The following is a 20234-nucleotide window of genomic DNA, read 5'->3' on the forward strand; positions in this document are numbered from 1 at the left end:
TTCCGCCGCGGAATTTATCATCCTCCCACGTGTTATCGATCATTGAAATTCGCACCGGGCGAATCGAGAGCCGCAGCCGAGCAGTTAATGAGTTCGGATGAGAAAGCAAATCATCTGCGGCGCTTGTTTATCGAACTGTTTTTAGAAGAATGCCCGGTGCGGTCACAGTCGAGGGTATTGACCGTTCTCCATCGATCACATTGTGTTCCGGCTATCGATTCGCATCTGACTACTGTGAAAAATAAATAACATGGTATAAGCTGCGGTACAATTGCATCTAGCAAGTCGGTGCCGGAGAACCAAACAAGATTTAAACGCCATTCATTTCGTTCCTAGTGTTGAGGTTCTCGAATGTGAATCGTGTCCTTTCGGAAGAATTGTCCAAGCGGAGCTTTCTGATATAAATGCAATTTGATGCAGCATAACCCAAGGGGTACAGTGTTAAAAAATTAGGATTTCAAGAGTCTGTTGAATAAATCTCCCGATGTTCTAACAATTTAAAAACCTTGACGATCTGTAATACAGACAGCATAACCCAAGGCACAGTGTTACAAATTTAGGATCTCGAGGCTCTGTTGAATAAATCTCCCGATGTTCTAACAATTTGAAAACCTTGACGAACTGTAATACAGACAGCATAATCCAAGGCACAGTGTTACAAAATTAGGATCTCGAGGGTCTGTTGAATAAATCTCCCGATGTTCTAACAATTTAAAAACCTTGACGAACCGTAATACGGACAACTAAACAGGACTCAAATAGGACAACTCAAGTTTCTGTTTTTTCCGTTTCGGGATAGCTTGCGTCAATTTCGTGAAAGACAAACACGTTCAGCACGGAGCTAAATGGTACGACATCTCGTGTACCATTCCGTATTAGTCGAATTGTGCAGCAAATTGCCCCATTCCCCTGTCCGAAGCATAGACCGATGTTCTTCCCAGGACAAATTCGCAGTCCGTAGGAATTTCATCTTACGATGATAACGTTCCTCGCTCGAAATCCACCGGCAGAATTACGACGGCGGATTCGTCCAAGAATGGTACAAACTTTTACTGATATTAATGGCTACCTACATGCCCATTCTGTTTCTCGATGGCTTAGCAGGGATTCCTTCCGTTATAAGCTCGAATTCCCTGCCATTAATTCTCGCCGAGTCTCTGGCTACTCGAGGCACAAGCCTGCAACCTCCCATCACGGTGTTCCGGTACACCTGCACTCGATATCCGGCATTAGGTGCTATCGTTATTTGCCGTGTATTTCCACCGCTCTGTCGAAACGATGCACCGGCGAATTTTACCGATCCGCGTTTTAGTTGGTAATAGAACTCCGATATGCATAAATTGCAATCGACACGGCCGGACCGGCGGACCGTTCCGCCTCGACCGCACTCGCCACCGTCGATAATCGAACCGTTCTCGTAGGCGAACCGAACGACCTCGAGAATTCAATGTATTCTTCATTGGACGGGCTCGAAATAATGTAAACCCTGTTGCGTGCACCTCGGCCGGCCGGCAATGAGAAACTGCCGTTAATGGGTACCTTGGTGTTGACGGCCGAAAGCTAATGCGAATTTGGAAATTCGTTGCGGCGGAACTAGAAAACTATTTCAATTTCATATTTCACAGATATCGCTCGTTAATCATTACCGAATACGAGTAAATTTTTGCGTGCAAACGGAGAGACTTTAGCCAAAGTTATGCTAGTTTCACCGCTCCAGCCTGGATTGAAAAATTGCCAGTGGATGTTTCAGATAATGTCACTTTGGGGATTTATGAAAATCATAGTAGCGTTGACATCATCAATTTAAAGTTTGACACGTAACTATTCGTTAAAAAGTTCGGTACAAGATTGTTTCACATGCAGACAGAAATTTTATTTAAAGTTATGCTAGTTGACTGGACGGATTTGCAATGGAACTATACAGGATGTCTTAGAAATATGCGTCTATACTTGAGAAACTGAATCTATACACTAAAATAATTAACAAAGTATCCTATGAACAAGCGTCCTTCGTACCTTACTTTTGATGGTATAAGTGAAATGAGAAAATGTTTAGAAAAGTAAATTTTTGCATGCAAACGGAGAGACTTTAGCCAAAGTTATGCTAGTTTCACCGCTCCAGCTTAGATTGAAAAATTGCCAGTGGATGTTTCAGATAATGTCACTTTGGGGATTTATGAAAATCTTAGTAGTGATGACATCATCAATTTAAAGTTTGACACGTAACTATTCGTTAAAAAGTTCGGTACAAGATTGTTTCACATGCAGACAGAAATTTTATTTAAAGTTATGCTAGTTGACTGGACGGATTTGCAATGGAACTATACAGGATGTCTTAGAAATATGCGTCTATACTTGAAAAACTGAATCTATACACTAAAATAATTAAAAAATATCCTACGAACAAGCGTCCTTCGTATCTTACTTTTGATAATATAAGTGAAATGAGAAAATGTTTAAGAACTGTCCGTCATATATTGGGTTGTCAACTAAGTAATTGCCGATTTCAGTTATATATGTCTCTCACTCCCATTTTGATGATATTCGTAAATGTTATATTATAAAATTATTATTATTATTATGCTATTTTTTATTTTCCGCGAATGTTCGGTTTCCAGCAGGAAAATGTGCATTTAATGTGCATATCTAAACGTATTTTTACATCAACTATACAATGCAATAAAAAAATATACGACTGTACGCGAAAGAAATCATCTATAACCTCGTAAACTTCGAAAAAGATGACCTCGGAGAGAAATATTTTTGCAATATAACGATTTCTTCGAACCATTCGAATAGCATGCAAAATATTTGTTGCACCGCCAAAATTAGAGGACATATTTAGGTGGCCTTATTTAGGCGGAACACCCTGTATAAACGAGATATTTCGTGATCACCGATTTTTAGTTTAAGCAAGAACAGGCAGATTAACGATTACATGATTATGCAAAAAGCAGCATGTATAATTTTGCGGTCGTTCATTGGCTAACGGTTCGCTGTTAACTTATTCCTTCTGACTCGCCGATCGATGTTCATTTTGATGATAGGATTATAAGGGAGTAAGACGATTATATACGATCATACGAGGAAGCGCGATTATAGACAGCGAATAGTATATTCCTTCCATCGAATTCGTGCTTATAGACTGATTTAATTCATCGGAAATTCGCTGCAACCTCCGGGTAAATATGGAAACCGCGTTTTAATTTAAAATCGTTCGATTATTCGATAATTTATGTACCCTCCTAGTTCCAAATTATCAAAGACTTTGATCATTTTATTTTCTTCTCTCCCTTGATCGTCACTGTCGCTAATTTCAACAAAAATTTGATCATCAATACTACTTCATCTATCATACTAATTTATATCGATAGCATAACATCTAAATTTAATTAACAGATCGGCGTTTCACGCGCGATCATTAAAGAGCGGATACAAAATTCAAAATCGCGGGCATAATGGTGAAATTAGCAACGTTTAATTTATACGAATACCAATCTATAACATAATAACGAGCACTGATTAATAATTTAACGCGTAATTGAATGGTTCGCTACATGAAACTGCAAGGCTGTTCACACTATCGTAACCAGCGCGCCGAGTCGAATCTCGGCTGTTTTGTAGAAGCGACGGGCAAGTCCTGATCCCGGCGATCGGCATACCATAAGCGCCCAGCACCGCGTCGCAGTATCCGAGGAACTCGGTCCGGTGAACCGTGGGCCGAGGTGTTTCGAACTTTCCGCGATGTGACGACGCGTGACGGGAACAAAACCGTAAATAACAGTGGGGGGGGGGGGAGAACGCTCGCGCCGGACAATATTGTATCAAGATAGTCCGTTCCTGGTAGCAGGATACATTGCATCCTCGTAACGCTGCCGTGTTCCCCTATGAAACAATTTGATCGGTCCCGGAGATAGGGAAACGTTGAGGTAGTCCTTCCTCCCCGCGCCCTGGCTCCCATCTCGAAGGAAGAGAAAGGAGATGCGGTCGTATACAAGAACGTAAACCGGCTCTATCCGGCGGATTCATCTCGGTTAGCTGGTTATTTAGCCGTTTATGATCCAGAAGGGGGCCCCTTCTGCCGGGCGAGGAGGCTGGGCGCTGGGCAGGGGGTGGGCTGGGGGAAGTGGAGGCCAGCCGGGCACACCGACATACACCCCTATGTAAATTCGTGGGAGCTTTAACCTGCAGGATCGTTTCGTTTGTTTGCAGCCCAATGCATCGCGCCGCTCGGCATGGAATCCAGAGCGATCCCGGACGCGGATATCACGGCCAGCTCTACCTTCGACGCAGGAAACGTCGGCCCGAACCTAGCACGGTAAGCGACGCTTTTTCATTTTCGATAGCATAGTACTCGCAGAGGCGCAGTCCCGATACCCAACCATTCGTCATTCGTATCTACCGGGCACCTTCTGTTACGCTGGCTGTGCGCGCCATCGGATCGCGATCGAGCCGGGCGAAGAGGGGACACGAACCACAGAGGCGAAACCAAACAGAGGCAAGGCCGAGCTGTGGGCCCTCGAGCCTCGCTACGGGGGCGCAGCTCTGTCTTTACGACGGCGTTACACGCCAGCTTGTATCTGCGAATAGCTGTTATAACGATGGATCGCGGGAGAGAGGCCGGCTCCTAACTGATGGGGCTGGATGCCGCGAGGGTAAGCTGGTTCGCTCCGCGAGCAGCCGCTCGCACCCGAGTTTTACTGCCGCTTGTTCAACAGACCCGCTATGGAGGAATCATGGGGAACGGCTCCGCGAGATGTAGTTCCGCGGGAATGAGCATGGGAAATGGATTTGCGCTTCGGCTCGATTGCTGCCGCCGAACGACCTCGAGATTCGCCGCGATAACCGGCTACGTCTGAATGCGAACTTTCGAGGGGCTCATCTCTCACGTATTCGTTTTCGTTTCTAATTCGAATAGGAGGTTGCCGGAGCTTCGGAGTACAGTGAATTCTACCCGATTGTTCTTCAGGTTGTAATAAAGAATGGTCAATTTCAGTAGAGGAGTTTTTTTATAGTTGCTGATAATCGGCAAGTATAAAAACGAGACGCGAGGCTCGAATAATCGTATCTCCTCTTCCCGATTTGTCCATTTTTTGTGTACAAGCTGAGCGTCAATTAGGGAAAATTTTTCGGTACTAAAAGAAATCAGAAGAATTTTCCTCGAAATGAAAATTCCAAACGAAATTATTAGATAACGTTACTGGAGAAAACTTGTTGGCTGCTAACCAATTTATTAAGAAATTTTTAACTGTAAATTGCGAACTTTCGGATATTATAAACTCATCGCCGGCAGACAATGTGTTAATATGTAAGTTTAGTCTAACTCAAATAAGAGATTTAGTAGAGCTTCGGAGTACAGTAAATTCTCCTCGATTGTTCTTCAGCTTGTAATAAAAAATCGTCAATTTCAGTAGAGGAGAAACGACAATATGTCTCGTTCTTTATAGTTGTTGACAATCGGCAGCTATAAAAACTAGCTGCAAGGTTCGAATAATCGTATCTCCTCTTCCCGATTTGTCCAATTTTTGTGTACAAGCTGAGTGTCAATTAGGGAGAATTTTTCGGTACTAAGAGAGATCAGAATAACTTTTCTCGAAATGAAAATTCCAAACGAAATTATTAGATAATGTTACTGGAAAAAACTTGTTGGTGAAAGTCAGCCAGCAAAGTTGGCTAACAGCCAACTTGTTGGCTGCTAACCAATTTATTAAGAAATTTTTATAAACTCTAAGTCTAGAGTCTAACTCTAGTCTAACTCAAATAAGAGATTGGTAGAGCTTCGGAGTACAGTAAATTCTCCCCAATTGTCCCTCAGCTTGCAAACAAAAATGGACAATTTAGGAAGAGGAGGCCTCGCGGCTCGTTTTTACAGTTGCCGATTGTCAATAACTATAAAAACGAGGCGAATAATCGTTTCTCCTCTTCCCAAATTGACCATTTTTGTTTACAAGCTGAAGGACAATTTGGAATAACGTACTGTATCGATAAATTATTTTCAACTTGCTGAAAGTTTTGTGTGTGCGCGCGTATTTAACCCTTTTAGTGTCGAACAACGACATATCGTTGTTGGCTATACTTCAGAAAAACATTGCTTTCTTAACAGATTCAATAAATAAAAATTCATTTCTTTTTCGAGTATAACAAATAATCAGATTTAATTTTCTGAGAAAAATGCTTTTAGTATTCCAAAAACTCCTTATCCATAAAAGGTTATAATAGGCCTTCGATTGTCCGAAGCATCAATAACCGAATTCTCTGATAGATTAATACACGTGTTACGTTCGCACTCGACGATCCAAAGCGATAAATTTACAGTAAAAGTTATTACACAAATCTATATGAATTTAATTTAGTCACTGTAACTAAGAAATCCAATTGCTTAATTTTCGTGTAAAAGAAAAATCGCGTGAAAAGTTCAATAATATTTTTCATTTTCATAGAATACGATAGAACAATTTGTAATGCAACAAGATAAATTGAAATTTATTCCAACTCGATCAACGAATTTTCTTTAAATTTAATTCTAATATTTAATTCCAACTATTTCCATAACTACTCTAACCGCCACTGTTATTTCTACCAGCTCTATTACCATCATAAGTACTCCGGAGAAGTTCTGCCTAACTACGAAATCCTTATCGTGCCTGGACAACTTTGATACATTCGCAAGCAGGAATCTATCCGGAACTCGGTAACACTATAATTACTCGCACAAAGTCGTTTAAACGGTAATTTAGCGAATCATTTACACGCCCCGGTCCGCGTACACAGTTCGCGTGAAACGGCGCGCTGCTCGAGAAGCGTAGCCGGGACGCGCGGTAAATCATGGACATCGAGACGAAACAAGTAGACTATTTAATCGTCTAAACCCGGGGTCGAAGAGGGGCGGACGGGTGGCAGACAGCGAAAATGAATACTTCGGTATTCATTAATTGTGACGCGTCCGCTATGAATACTAAAAACGCGTCTGGCCGTGCGCCGCGCGCCGTTGACTCGTTAATGCCTAAAATCCGGTTTATCGGGTTTGCGTGCGCGCACGTCGAAAGACGTTATCGCGCGTAAACAAAGAGAGCACGGCGCGCAGGGGTAATTATTTCTAATCTGACCGCCGCGTCGCGACTCTTTCCACATTTATATGCGAAAGCGTGCGGCAATTATTCCGCGTTTCTCGCTGTCGCGCCGCGGCAAAAAAAGGAAACGCGGGAAAAAAGCCGTTCGGAAGAAATAATAATAAGGAACGGTTCGGCTCCGGCGGCGCAGCACGCGAGAAAGTTGATGAATTCTAATCGGTCGGCTAATGCATATTCCAGGAAGAATAAATTCCGCCGGCTACAACGTGCAATTAAATCACCGCCTGCCCGTGTCTGGACTTTTTACCAGCCCGGGCCTGGGGCACGAGACGTTCGTTCCGGCGACGACAGTAATTAATGTTTACGCGGAAAAGCCGCGCTCGAAGAAGCGGTGTTTATCCATGCAACTTCCTCGCAATTAATTTCCCGTTAATAGTTCGATCCCGACGACGCCGATCGAACGCGCGAAACCGTGTCCCCGTGTTTGTCGCTATTCGACGGTGGACACCGTCCCGTTCCGTCGACGCAAATAGTGCATCCTACTCGTTAACCGAACAAGAAGAAGGTGACGCCTCGCTAATAGTTCATGATGCCGTGCCAGCGACGAGAGAGCCGGAGCACCTCATTAGCTCACGCCTTGGCGAGCCTCGCTTCAAACTGCTGGGCCAACAGGAGGACAGCGTGTTAGAGTATCCACTGAAAATCTAGCGCACGCGATTCTTACAGAATTCGAACTACTTTTTTTTTCGTAGAAACGTTGAAACAAGGACGTTGACAGTGAGTAGAATCTTATCGGGAGCACTTGATCGGTGCCACATAAACAATGAATGTACAAACGTACAAAAACCGCGTATTATACTGTAATTTTTTAATTATAATAATTTAATTTCAATCATTGATTCGATGATAATTGGACTGGGGATGTTTACGCAGAAAGAATCAGGAATATCTGCGCGAAAATTGTTGCTCCAATTATAAAACTGAATTGGTCGAATTCGAAATACTAATAATTATTAATCATACTAATAATAATACTAATACTAACTACTACTACTACTACTACTACTACTACTAATACTAATTATTAATTATACTAATAATAATACTATTAATAACTATTAATAATACTAATACTAACTACTACTAATACTAATTATTAATAATACTAATAATAATACTATTAATAACTATTAATAATACTAATACTAACTACTACTAATACTACTAATACTAATACTAATTATTAATAATACTAATAATAATACTATTAATAACTATTAATAATACTAATACTAACTACTACTAATACTAACTACTACTAATACTAATACTAATTATTAATAATACTAATAATAATACTATTAATATCTATTAATAATACTAATAATTACCAGTTCAATATGTTTTGAAAACATGATTCGCTATGGCGTATATTCAGAATTATATTGATACACATGTAACTGCTATCAACACTATCTCGTTATGATACAAGTACCGACCACTAGACTAAATTAATTTAACAAAAAATATATTTTTCGAATCATCTGCTCCTGATATCCAGATCCCATTGGTCTACCAATTTTCTAAATAAATATGCATTTTCATAGACATTCACAGTCCATTAATAATCTACAACATATTGTTTTATTCGATATATTGCTATGAAAATCAATCAAGGTCTCCTGAAACATGCTTCAACAACACTAACTTTCGTCGTACACCAAGACACAATAACATAAAAAATATACTTCGATGCTAGACTGTACATCGAACGCGCGAAAAATATGTAAAAGAATTCTCATTGTTCGAGACAAAATTTCAAGATATTCTAGACTCCAGACGGAAGAAATGATAGGTAAAGAAAACAATTTCTACTAAATCCACGTAATGCTCTTCGCCAATAAGAGCTAACCGTGATGAAATGAAGTAGAAAAAAGAAGTGCAGCGTTAACGCAACGTCCTTAATGGGTTAAATTTCGACGCAGCCAGCACAGCGCCGCGCACAATACCACAATGGCCGGCGTAAGGCAACAATTTATTCTGGGAAATCCTTGCCCGTAATAATTACAACAGGAGCGTGGAAAGAAACAGGCCATTCGTCACCGGGAAAAAGCCACATTTCCGTGAGCCGAGCGGCGAGGGTACCATTCTCCGTGAGCATTAGAAGCACGCCAGCCCGGGGCCCTCTAATACAATTATCACGGAAGGATGTTTGACGTGCTCCACCGGCGTAAAAAGAATATTACACCTGGCTAGTGGCAAAGGGTTGGCCATGTAAAGCCTCTTGTAGCCGACAGTGCAACGCATGAATACAAGATGCGATGGTAGCGCGTGCGCCGACATCCTCCCTCTCTCTCTCTCCCTCTCTCCATCTCCTCTACCCCTTTAGCGTCGTTCCCGTGCACCCTGTCGCCGCTGGTCCTCCGATTCCGTCTCGCTCCGCCGTTCGTCGGGTTTCATCCCCTGCTCTCCGTCCCTCCGGCGGGCTCTCCCATCCCCAGCGTTTAGATATTAATGCGTAGGGTCCAGTATTCACCGGCGGTTGCAGTGCAACAGCGGTTTATACGAATATTCCATCCCACGGGACATATCCGCTGTACAGGCCGCGGTTGTAACTCGGAGCGAGAGCCAACGAGGAACATAGAGAGAGAGAGAGAGAGAGAGAGAGAGAGAGAGAGAGAGAGAGAGAGAGAGAGAGAGAGAGAAAGAGAGAGGTTCGCCGGTCGGCTCGGCTCGGCCCGGCGCGGTGCGGCGCGGAGCGAAGCGGAGCAGAGCAGAGCAGAGCAGCGTGGAACGGCGAGGAGCGGCGAGGAGCGGCGGCCCCGCGGGCTCTCCGATATTAATACATTCCATTACCGCAGACAATGACCGGCTGAATGGGCCTCTGACTCTTGATGAGCTCCGGGGCGCCCCCGCATCGCATTCGAGAGCCTCCTTCGCTCTCTCGTCCACGTCACCGTCTAATTTAATACACCGCGACCCCGGGCGAAGGTGCTTAGAATGGCTGATGCGCCGCGCCGACGAAGTAACCTCGGGAAAAAGAATGCGCCGGATGTTCTGTTAGTGTCACCTTAGATTCCACCACCCTGCTGCCACCCTGTGTTGGTCTTTCCTGGCTGCGAGCGCGAATCGCGGGGTAGTTTCCTGAATGTTAGACACAGATCTTAGAGAGTGCTGCTCTTTGAGCTTGCTGTTTGATTTTGTTCGCGAGCTCGAGCTGTTTACTTAACGGTTTTTATTTAGTTTGGACACAGTTGTTGCTAGTTATATTCCGTTTAACAAGCACCAGAATTCAAGGATAGCTTTCTTCGTCGATTGACCCTTCAACCGCGGGCAACGTGGCATTCTTAATAATATTATGTATTAGTATTTTGTATTAAGAATAGGTTGTAAAACTTAGCAAAACGATATCAATTTTAATGATTTGAAATTTAATTTAAAATCTTTTTATTTTGTCGTTGTTTCTTCTTCTGTATTCTTTTTAATCTACAATAATTCTTAGAACGGATCTGCATAATAAGTGAAACTAGCCCGCGCGATATCGTACTGAAAGTTAAACTTGGCAAAACGTTATTAATTTTAATGATTTGAAATTTGATTTAAAATCTTTTTATTTTGTCGTTGTTTCTTCTTCTGTATTCTTTTTAATCTGCAATAATTCTTAGAACGGATCTGTATAATAAGCGAAACTAACCCGCGATATCGTACTGAAAAATCAATGTCTCGCTCGCGGTTAGAGGGCTAAAAAATTACTGTTTGCAAAAAGAAAAGAAAAATGCTATTGCTTGCATTTTAACAATCTGAACGTGTCGTAAATGTGTAAAGACTCACAGTCTATTCATAGTACCTGATAACTATACAGGGTGTCCCAGGTTTTAATGTTCAAACTTTGTCAGTATATTCTATGGCACGAAGTATGAAAAAAATGTTACGTAAACATAGGTCATATAGAGCTTTATTAAGAAGTTATAACAAAAATTCAGAATAGGAATAGTAATCAACTAAAAATAAAATAAAATATAAAAAAAATCTTCGATCGATGTCAATCATGTATTGTCAACAACGGTTATTAATACGTTTCGAAATGTATTAATAAATTTTGAAGCCAAAAATTGAAGCCAGTGCTCGCAGTAACAGCAAGTTGATTACTATTCCTATTCTGAATTTTTGTTATAACTTCTTAATAAAGCTCTGTACGACCTATGTTTACATAACATTTTTTTCATACTTCGTATACACTAACAAAGTTTGAACATTAAAACCCGGGACACCCTGCATATTATATAATTAAATACGTAACGTTTCATGTGGAAATATTCGTTCGACTTTTGTATAATTGTATTTTAAGAAATTCTGGAATAAAGAGGGGGAAAACAGTTCAGACTCCAAAGGATCGATATGAAGCTTTTCTCACATCTTATAAATGTTCAAATACCACAAATGCAGAAAAACCTGCAATCTATAAATCATGGTACACAAAGATCGTGTTTATAATTTCATCAACAGCTGATGCCTTATTTGCACGGCGTAATTAATTGACGGAGAATGGCAGAGAGTTCAACTTTAGCATCAATTGTAGCACCTCGGAGATACAGTTCCAGCGCAAAGCCTTGCCCGAATCTTCGTTAAATTACACAGTTGTACGTGTGATGTCATGCTAGAAGCTCTGTCAGGCAACGTAGTTCTATTTGATGACTTGTCCGAGTCTCACTTTGACTGCGCGCGCTGCGAGAGGGTTAATTACTCCGCTCTGCTTTTTCGTCTGTCCACGCTCATAATTGCACACTTTACATGAACACAAAGAGTAGGATACAATGCTGCGCCAGAATCTTCAGGACGTATGCGAACTCGTGTTCCGAATGCAATATTAGAATTTTTGACATCGACTGATTTACGAAAGTGGCTGTTTCGCACATTTGACGCGTCCGTGATCATTAAAGCTGTCATACCAGCGTTCGTAGAAGTCAGATAAAATTTAAAAAAAAAAGAAACAAAAAACCTACTTCATAATGCAATGATGGTAAGGATAAGATTTGTATACTTAATGATACATTAATATTATAATATAATATAATATAATATAATATAACATAATATAACATAACATAACATAACATAACATAACATAATATAATATAATATAATATAATATAATATAATATAATATAATATAATATAATATAATATAATATAATATAATATAATATAATATAATATAATATAATATAATATAATATAATATAATATAATATAATATAATATAATATAATATAATATAATATAATATAATATAATATAATATAATATAATATAATATAATATAATAATATTATAATATAATATAATATAATAATATTATAATATAATGTAATATAATAATATTATAATACATATAATTGCAATCAAAATAGATTGCGGTGCCTGTATATGTTTGGTTACCATGGCAGGCGAAGTGTCAACGATGCGACCAAAAGATTTATTCATGGAAATAGGATTGTACAAAATCCTAATGTTCGTGCTCCGCGGTTCCTGAATATTAATTAAAAAATTAATCTGGCCAGAAACGTTGGCACGCAACGGGGCGCTCCATAACCGCAGAATTAGCTGAAAGGAAATTTACCAAAATTCCAGCGATATTTCGTTAGCCGGCCGAGATTCATTCGCATATTAAACACGTTCGCGATGTAATTTAATTAACTAGTGTCCCGATATCATTTATTAACGATCGATGATGGAACGGTAGCGTTGCCGCGGTAATTAAATGCGGAGCCAGCTTTCGGATTTAGCAGGCGTGATCGATCAATGAGTCGCCGGAGACGTTTGCCGCGCGGCTGAAATTTCGAAGGAACAAGGATCCGAAGTAAACGTGACAGGAAAACTGTTTCGTGATTATAAAGGTGAAAAGCAGGAAAGCCGGGGAAACAGTTTCCGAAAGGACGTCGAAACGATTCCACTTCTGTGCACAGGAATCTTCGAGCGTGCCCGTCTCGAAAAACCGAGCACTCACAGCCCGGCTTTCGCTTCCTTGAAAAATATCGCACAGCTGCCGGTTCTTTCGCGCTCCTTTCTACACTCTTCTTGTTTCCGTTCAACAGTGTCACCGGAATGGACGCAATTAAGATGGCGAGGGGGCGGGGGGGATGGTCGAGTGGGTGGCCCGTTCAAAGAAATCGCAGCGGATCGGGGGAAGTCAAAAGGCGACTCGCCGCGAGGACGAATTTCGTCCTCCGGACGAATATAGACAACGCGATTCACCGGAGAAATTCAATTGCAATTACGGGCCCGACGGCCGTAATGCTGAAAACACGACACTTCGCGACGCTCCCATTCGTTCGTTCACCTCGCCGTTTGCAGAACCGTTGATATGGGTTAACCGTTACCACGGGCAGATCTCCAAAGATGTAAAGAGAATTAAAAGACGCAAATTTATACTCGCGCGGCGCGCCTTTTCTATAATCACGGTGTCCGCGACTGGATGGCGAAACTATACAGTCCCGTGGACACGATTTTACTTACCGATCGTCTCATTTCTTTTTTCACCCATTCACTTATGACTGCCTTTTCTGCCTCGATATTGAATAAATCGAGGCAAGAGTCTAACGAAGTTTTTTAGACTGAATGGAAATGGTAATTTTATTGTTTGGTACAAGCGGATGCCAGGGTAGGATTGAGATGTCGGTCTGTCGATGGACAGCGTAATAAAAATCTTCTGCATTGATTCTGTGAAGCGAAATAAGTATTTATTTCTACATTTCATGTTTCAGCCACGCTCTTTTGTATCACGTGCACATTTGAGCCGTTTATTTTGAAAGTGGCATAAGTCACTTTACCGTGATGAAAAGCGGTGATTTTTTTAATGTTTATACGAAATTATTTATACCGAGAAAAATATCATTATCCTGAGATAATAAATATTTTTAATATTTAATATTAATAATATATATTATATATTAAAAATAGTAATATATATATAATATATAATAATAATAATAATATATATAATAATAATATAATAATATATAATATATATTTTTAAACGTGTTAAAACGTGAACCCATAAATATATCGACTTAAAAACAAAGTGACTTATTCCACTTTCAAAATAAACGGCTCATTTGTTAACAAGTTGTCTGCTATGGTACTTGAAAATATTCATGTTCGATCGTCGATCCGATTTTAGCGTGTGTGAATCGACGGAAATACATCTATAAAATACGCTTTCTAAATTTCTAATGCAGCTAGCAAATATAATCCTTGCCAGTTCTCACGAAGATTCGAGTCGATTATTCAATTAGTCAGTCCCCCATCGAAACAGCTCGAATATTAATGAGAATCACTGCAACCGCGTCCGGATGGCTTTATAAAAATGGCAAATGCACGTACGTTTAGTTCTATGATTATCTTCCACGCTGTCCGATCTCAGGGAAGCCGATTATCGCGACGATCGGTTTCCCGTTAGGCCGGCGCCGAAGTACGAGGCTGAATTTGAATTTCGAAATCCTTCTTGAATTTAGCGTGTAATGCGCGCGTTTCAGAATGTTAATGGACTTCGTTGACCCTCCGCTGACCCGGGCGAGGAAGGATTGAAAATAGTATTCGCTTTAGTACCCTCTAAAGCGAGAGCCTGTAATCGAGTGCGAGTATAAAGGCGGCGCAGCCCTCCTAGGCGCAGTCTTATCTGTGCTTTCTAAATTACAGTGTATCAAGTAATGGCTTTTAAGGCGGTCGCTTGCATAAAAAAAGAAAGGATTGGACGTTGCTGCGTTCTCCGGCCTGTCTCGCGGCGTAGGAATGTACTTCTATCGCGCCAAAGTCGCTGTGGCTATCTTGACAGCATCGATTTTTCTCGCGGCCACCGGCCAACAGGGAAACCGAAGATCCGCGGGGATCCGTGGCGTCCAGGAAAACTGTTATTAACGAAAAGATATACAACTGGGGGACCGCATTCGTTTCTCTCGTCCGGAGATTGCGTACAGTGTAACCAAAGGACGTTAACTCCGCCGGCCTGATAGCAACTACAATCTTGAGCATAAAAGTTCTAGCGGAGACGTGTTCGTAAATACTTCTTTTAAAAGTTATCGCCCAAAGACTTTACTGCCCTGTGAATTTTTATGCAGGTTTATTCTTGGTGGCCTCGACTTTCGAGGATACTAAAATAGTTCCTTAAGGGAGAGTTGTTATCAACAAAATGGCACGCTGTTTTTCGGATTTTCAGCGCGAGGAATTAGGGCGAAGAAGACAATTATTGTACCCTGTTGCTGTTAAAACAATTTTAGCGATTTAATTGATACTTCTTGAGAATTTAATGGCAAATTTCGATGTTTCTTTTATCGATATAAATTTTCCCACGACGCAAACATCATTCTTTGAATATTAGGAGGAAGGAGAAAATGTTCTGGAGTGTGCGTCTATGTTCTTCAAAGATCGATTACTGTGCTTCTTCCCTGAATACCGAGCCTCAAGAACAGTACACAATAAAAATTTAATATTTTGTAAGTCATGATAATATTTAATATAAATATTTAATATAATATTATTTAATATAAATATTAATATATATATTAACATAAAATTTCATATTCACATTTCTTCCCTTTAAAAATATAGTGGACATTATTTGAGGTTATGTAGATCTATCCTGTGGTAAGTATCACAGTAATAATTAAGTTAATTATCTCATCCAGCGAAAAATAGGTTGAGTTACGGTGCACAGAAACCAACGGATCGAGCGAAATATTAGTTATGTCATGCACAGTAAACAAACTACTGAAATTAAAACTAAAAATAAAAATTCAAATAAATAATCACCGTGTTATTTTCCCGTAATCTTAATATGTTTTACCAATACACAACTAACATCGTTGATATCTTATTTAGAACGATTTATTTTACCGAATATTCGGTATCAAAAAATTTAAGTAATTTTCGTGGTATGTTAAATAATTAATTGAATTTTTATACAAGAATTTAATACGTCTTATTCGATAAATATAAAGTCAATTATTCTTGAAAATAAACTAAAGCCATAGTAATTGACTATCCGACAGTGCCTTCACTATTCCAATGCTCGTAAATTTTATTTCATTATCTGGCACTCTGTTGACATTTCTTAATCCTTTTTCTTTTAAATTAATTTCCTTTATGTATTATTATTATATTATTTATATTTATATTTTATTATTGTTATATTATTTATTTATTATATTATTATTATTATTATTATATTATTATTTATATTATTTATATATATATTATTATCCTTGATATATTATTATTATTATAAATTTCCTTTAAATTAAAATTTAAAGGAAACAAAGAAGTGGACCAAATTTGCATTCGTAATCTCACAATTCAATCAAATTACGTGTGGAACTGAAGCAAGAACGATGCAGAAACAAAACAATTTCACCCAAAAACGTGAATTAACAATTTTCTCGATGCTGCGCGAATATTTCGAAGGAACTCGGGATCCTGCTAAAAGAAGCGATTTCCTCCGAAATCCCGAGGAAGAAACGAGGCTCGGGTGCAACGGGCGGCATAGATTCCGGGCGAAACAGTAATTCGGGATTAAGAAGACCGTGTTCGATTATTCGTTACACACGTTCCGCAAGATACGGGATCGAAAACCGGAATTCAATTTGCGCGGCGGTATCAGATCGTCCGGGACGGGACAAATTTCCACGAGGTTCAATAAGCGGGCTCCTGAAATTCCTCGAAGCAATACCAGCCCGGCGAATAGGAACATCGTCCGCCGAACGGCGAGACCAGGCCAGATAAAACACGGCGGAACTGGCTCCGTTTCACGGCTGCGAAAGTTCGTTTGCTAAGTGCCGGGAATGTCTTCTTGATTTCGCGTGGAAACGCGACGACGGGCCCTTTAAGGCGACACAGTCTCCCGGCGTATCGCGATAACGTTTATTGCCGTGGCCGAAGGTGCGGCTACGACGTTCCCTCAATCTTAGCTGGAACACCCTCTTGCCGGCGGTATCGGGTCATTGTCACACCGTCGAAATTGTAAATGCGTGTCGGCTGATCCGGGGAAGATTTGTCGAAAAAGTAGCGGAAAGTCCTCCTTCTCGAGCACGCTATTTAGTTAACGATTACTGGTGGTCAGACGGAGGCTAAGAGAACGGGAAAGACAAAGGATTATTGCAGGAATCTGGCTGTATTGTAGGTTTAATCTTATCGCGGCGATACTCGGACTCGTTATCGAGTCGTTCTCGCAGCGTTCGCCTCGATATTCTATCTGAACTGATTCCGGCTTCTCTATGGAGGAGACTGGAGATAGTTCGGACATTTTTCAACGCGGATTGAGAATTGTGAACGATCTGAGACCGGAGATCTGATAAGTATATTGATGGTCAATCGGATTTTTATGTAAATGCGGATGGTAAGCGTAATCGTTCGACGTCGTTAGGGATGCAAATTTTTATAATCGCGTAGAGGATTTTGTAGTCTCTATTTTATCAGGTTCTGCGATTCTAACAGAATGCTATAACCGCGCGGAATTTGTTAGAATTCCGTTTTCTAAATATATGAATTTAAAAAAATAGTTGTAACAACAGTGTTATATTTCTAAAGTACAGCCAAAGTACTAAAATACTTTATAATCGCTTAGAGGATTTTGTAGTCTCTATTTTATCAGGTTCTGCGATTCTAACAGAATGCTATAGCTGCACAGAATTTGTTAGAATTCCGTTTTCTAAATCTATGAATTTAAAAAATTAGCTGTAACGACAGTGTTATATTTCTAAAGTACAGCCAAGGTACTAAAATACTTTATAATCGCGTAGAGAATTTTGTAGTCTCTATTTTATCAGGTTCTGCGATTCTAACAGATTGCTATAACCGCACGGAATTTGTTAGAATAACGTTTTCTAAATCTATGAATTTAAAAAATTAGCTGTAACGACAGTGTTATATTTCTAAAGTACAGCCAAGGTACTAAAATACTTTATAATCGCGTAGAGAATTTTGTAGTCTCTATTTTATCAGGTTCTGCGATTCTGACAGAGTGCTATAACCGCACGGAATTTCTTAGAATTCCGTTTTCTAAATTTATGAATTTAAAAAATTAGCTGCAACGACAGTGTTATATTTCTAAACTACAACCAAAGTACTAAAATACTTTATATTACAACTCTTTTACATTATATTTTTCTAATTATACCATTAGATCGTCGACAATTTGTATCAATCTGCTAACACGTTAACGAAACAACCGACGCCGTATAAAGTATTAAATATCCTACGATATAATTAAAAAACACATTTATATTAACATAATGAATATCACAATTGTATTATAATGTGATTTATATTACCGATACTGCAACGACGCAGTGAATCTACCTGTTCATTATCACTGTTACGTCACTCTATTAGGTACAACGGTAGCTGCTTAATAAGATAGAAATCCTATTAAAAGAGAGACAATATTTTTTCCAATTAATGAGCGCATAATGGTTACACTCTGTGAAAGGCATTTAACCTTTCAGGGCCCCTTGATTGTACCTCGTAACACGTCATTAAAAAGGATAACGAAATTATAGTCAATATTAATCGTCGATCGTGTTAACCGTCGCCGTCAAAGTAATTAGTAAACTGCGGATCATTATTTGAATTGAAGTTATTGTGAAGTGATTGTAGTGAAACGCGAATTATAATAACAATTGCAATTATAATAATCGCGTTATATATTGTAGATTTGATAAATCCACTAACTCGTTTATCCTACTTTATAGAATGTTAAATAAACGATCACCCGATAATCTCCAAATAAAAAGCGCATTACCAAGTTGCATGAAATTTTACATCAGACTTCACGAAACACGTGATAACAAATATCTCCAGTTTAATATACATATGAGCCGTTTATTTCGAAAGTGGCATAAGTCACTTTGTTCTTATGTCGATATATTTAAGGGTTTGCGTTTCAACACGTTTCAAAATATGGATGCTAACTTTCGAGAAGATTTACTTGTATTCGTTATTATATATTGATGTTAATACTGATATTTTTCTCAGTACAAATAATTTCGTATAAACATCAAAAAATCACCGCTTTTCATTACGGTAAAGTGACTTATGCCACTTTCAAAATAAACGGCTCATATATTGGCAATTATTAATCCGTAGATTATTTCTGGCATCTGTATCCGAATTATCCCCAATTTTCTAGCGAGCCCCAGATCACCGCCCCTCCCGAACCCTTGAGATACCCATTAAATTAATTAACGCGCACAAAATGTCGGAAACCTCTGGCTCCGTGCATCGAGCATTCGTTCGGTCTACGTACAGGCAGACTTTCGTGGGCGGCTGCAGGCCACACCATGAACGCACCGCATCCGCAGTCCACTCACGAGTGCAACGCAAATCTAATATTCCATTTCGAAAGATTTCCATTGGAAACCAATGAGCGCGGAGCATTTCTACGAATTCTACGTTAAACGTATGATAGATCCAATTTTCCCGTACAAGTACGGGTAAATTCGCGGTCGCACACACGCGCATTTTCGTCGAGCAAAGCCGGGGCGAGTACGGGATGTCGAGATTTCTTTTTTTCCGGCACGTCTACGCGGCGCGAAGCGGAGCGGCGCGGAACGGAGCAGAACGGCACCCGATAAGTCCACCCGCATGTGACAATTCCCCGGGCCAAACGGTTTGCATAATATAGGTCCGAGATAGTGGCCAGAGAGACGGCGTCTCGTGCCCGCTAATTTCGTCGAACCCAAGAATCGCCCGCGAAGCGGTCGACGCGATGGAAAATTTAAGTTCGCCACGGTACGACGGTATCTCCGCGCCCCGCGGTCGATTTAATGCGGCCCGTCCGTCATTCGGCCGAGGCGGCCGGACACGGTTCCGCGACAGCTGAAAACAAAGTGGCCCGGTCCCCGTGAAAGACGTCGCTCGCCTGCTCGTCCCTTTTTCGACGACACGGACCACACACGGCTCGCGACGCTCTCTCGAACGCGGAAACCAAAAACGACGTCATCCGGGCGCTGGCGCGACCGCGTGTAGGCAGCGAAGCGGACGGAACCGCGGCTGAACAACATGCCGCATGATCAATAGACTGCAGACTTTATGCATTCGTGACCGGAATTAGCAGCTGCAATTTCAAACGGATGAAAAGTTTAAAGAATTGAAGAGTGATCAGAGTGGATA

General features: G+C 40.3%; 1 protein-coding gene across 1 annotated transcript in view; it reads left to right on the forward strand.

Moving 5' to 3' along the window:
• Positions 1-20234, forward strand: part of LOC117221499 (discoidin domain-containing receptor 2) — a 331317-nt gene that overhangs the window by 174941 nt on the left and 136142 nt on the right. The window contains exon 4 of the mRNA XM_033472520.2: positions 4213-4318. Coding sequence (XP_033328411.1) covers positions 4213-4318 — 106 coding nt within the window. The remainder of the gene's footprint in view (positions 1-4212; positions 4319-20234) is intronic.

This window comes from Megalopta genalis, chromosome 1 (assembly GCF_051020955.1).
Source record: "Megalopta genalis isolate 19385.01 chromosome 1, iyMegGena1_principal, whole genome shotgun sequence".
Classification (NCBI taxonomy): domain Eukaryota; kingdom Metazoa; phylum Arthropoda; class Insecta; order Hymenoptera; family Halictidae; genus Megalopta; species Megalopta genalis.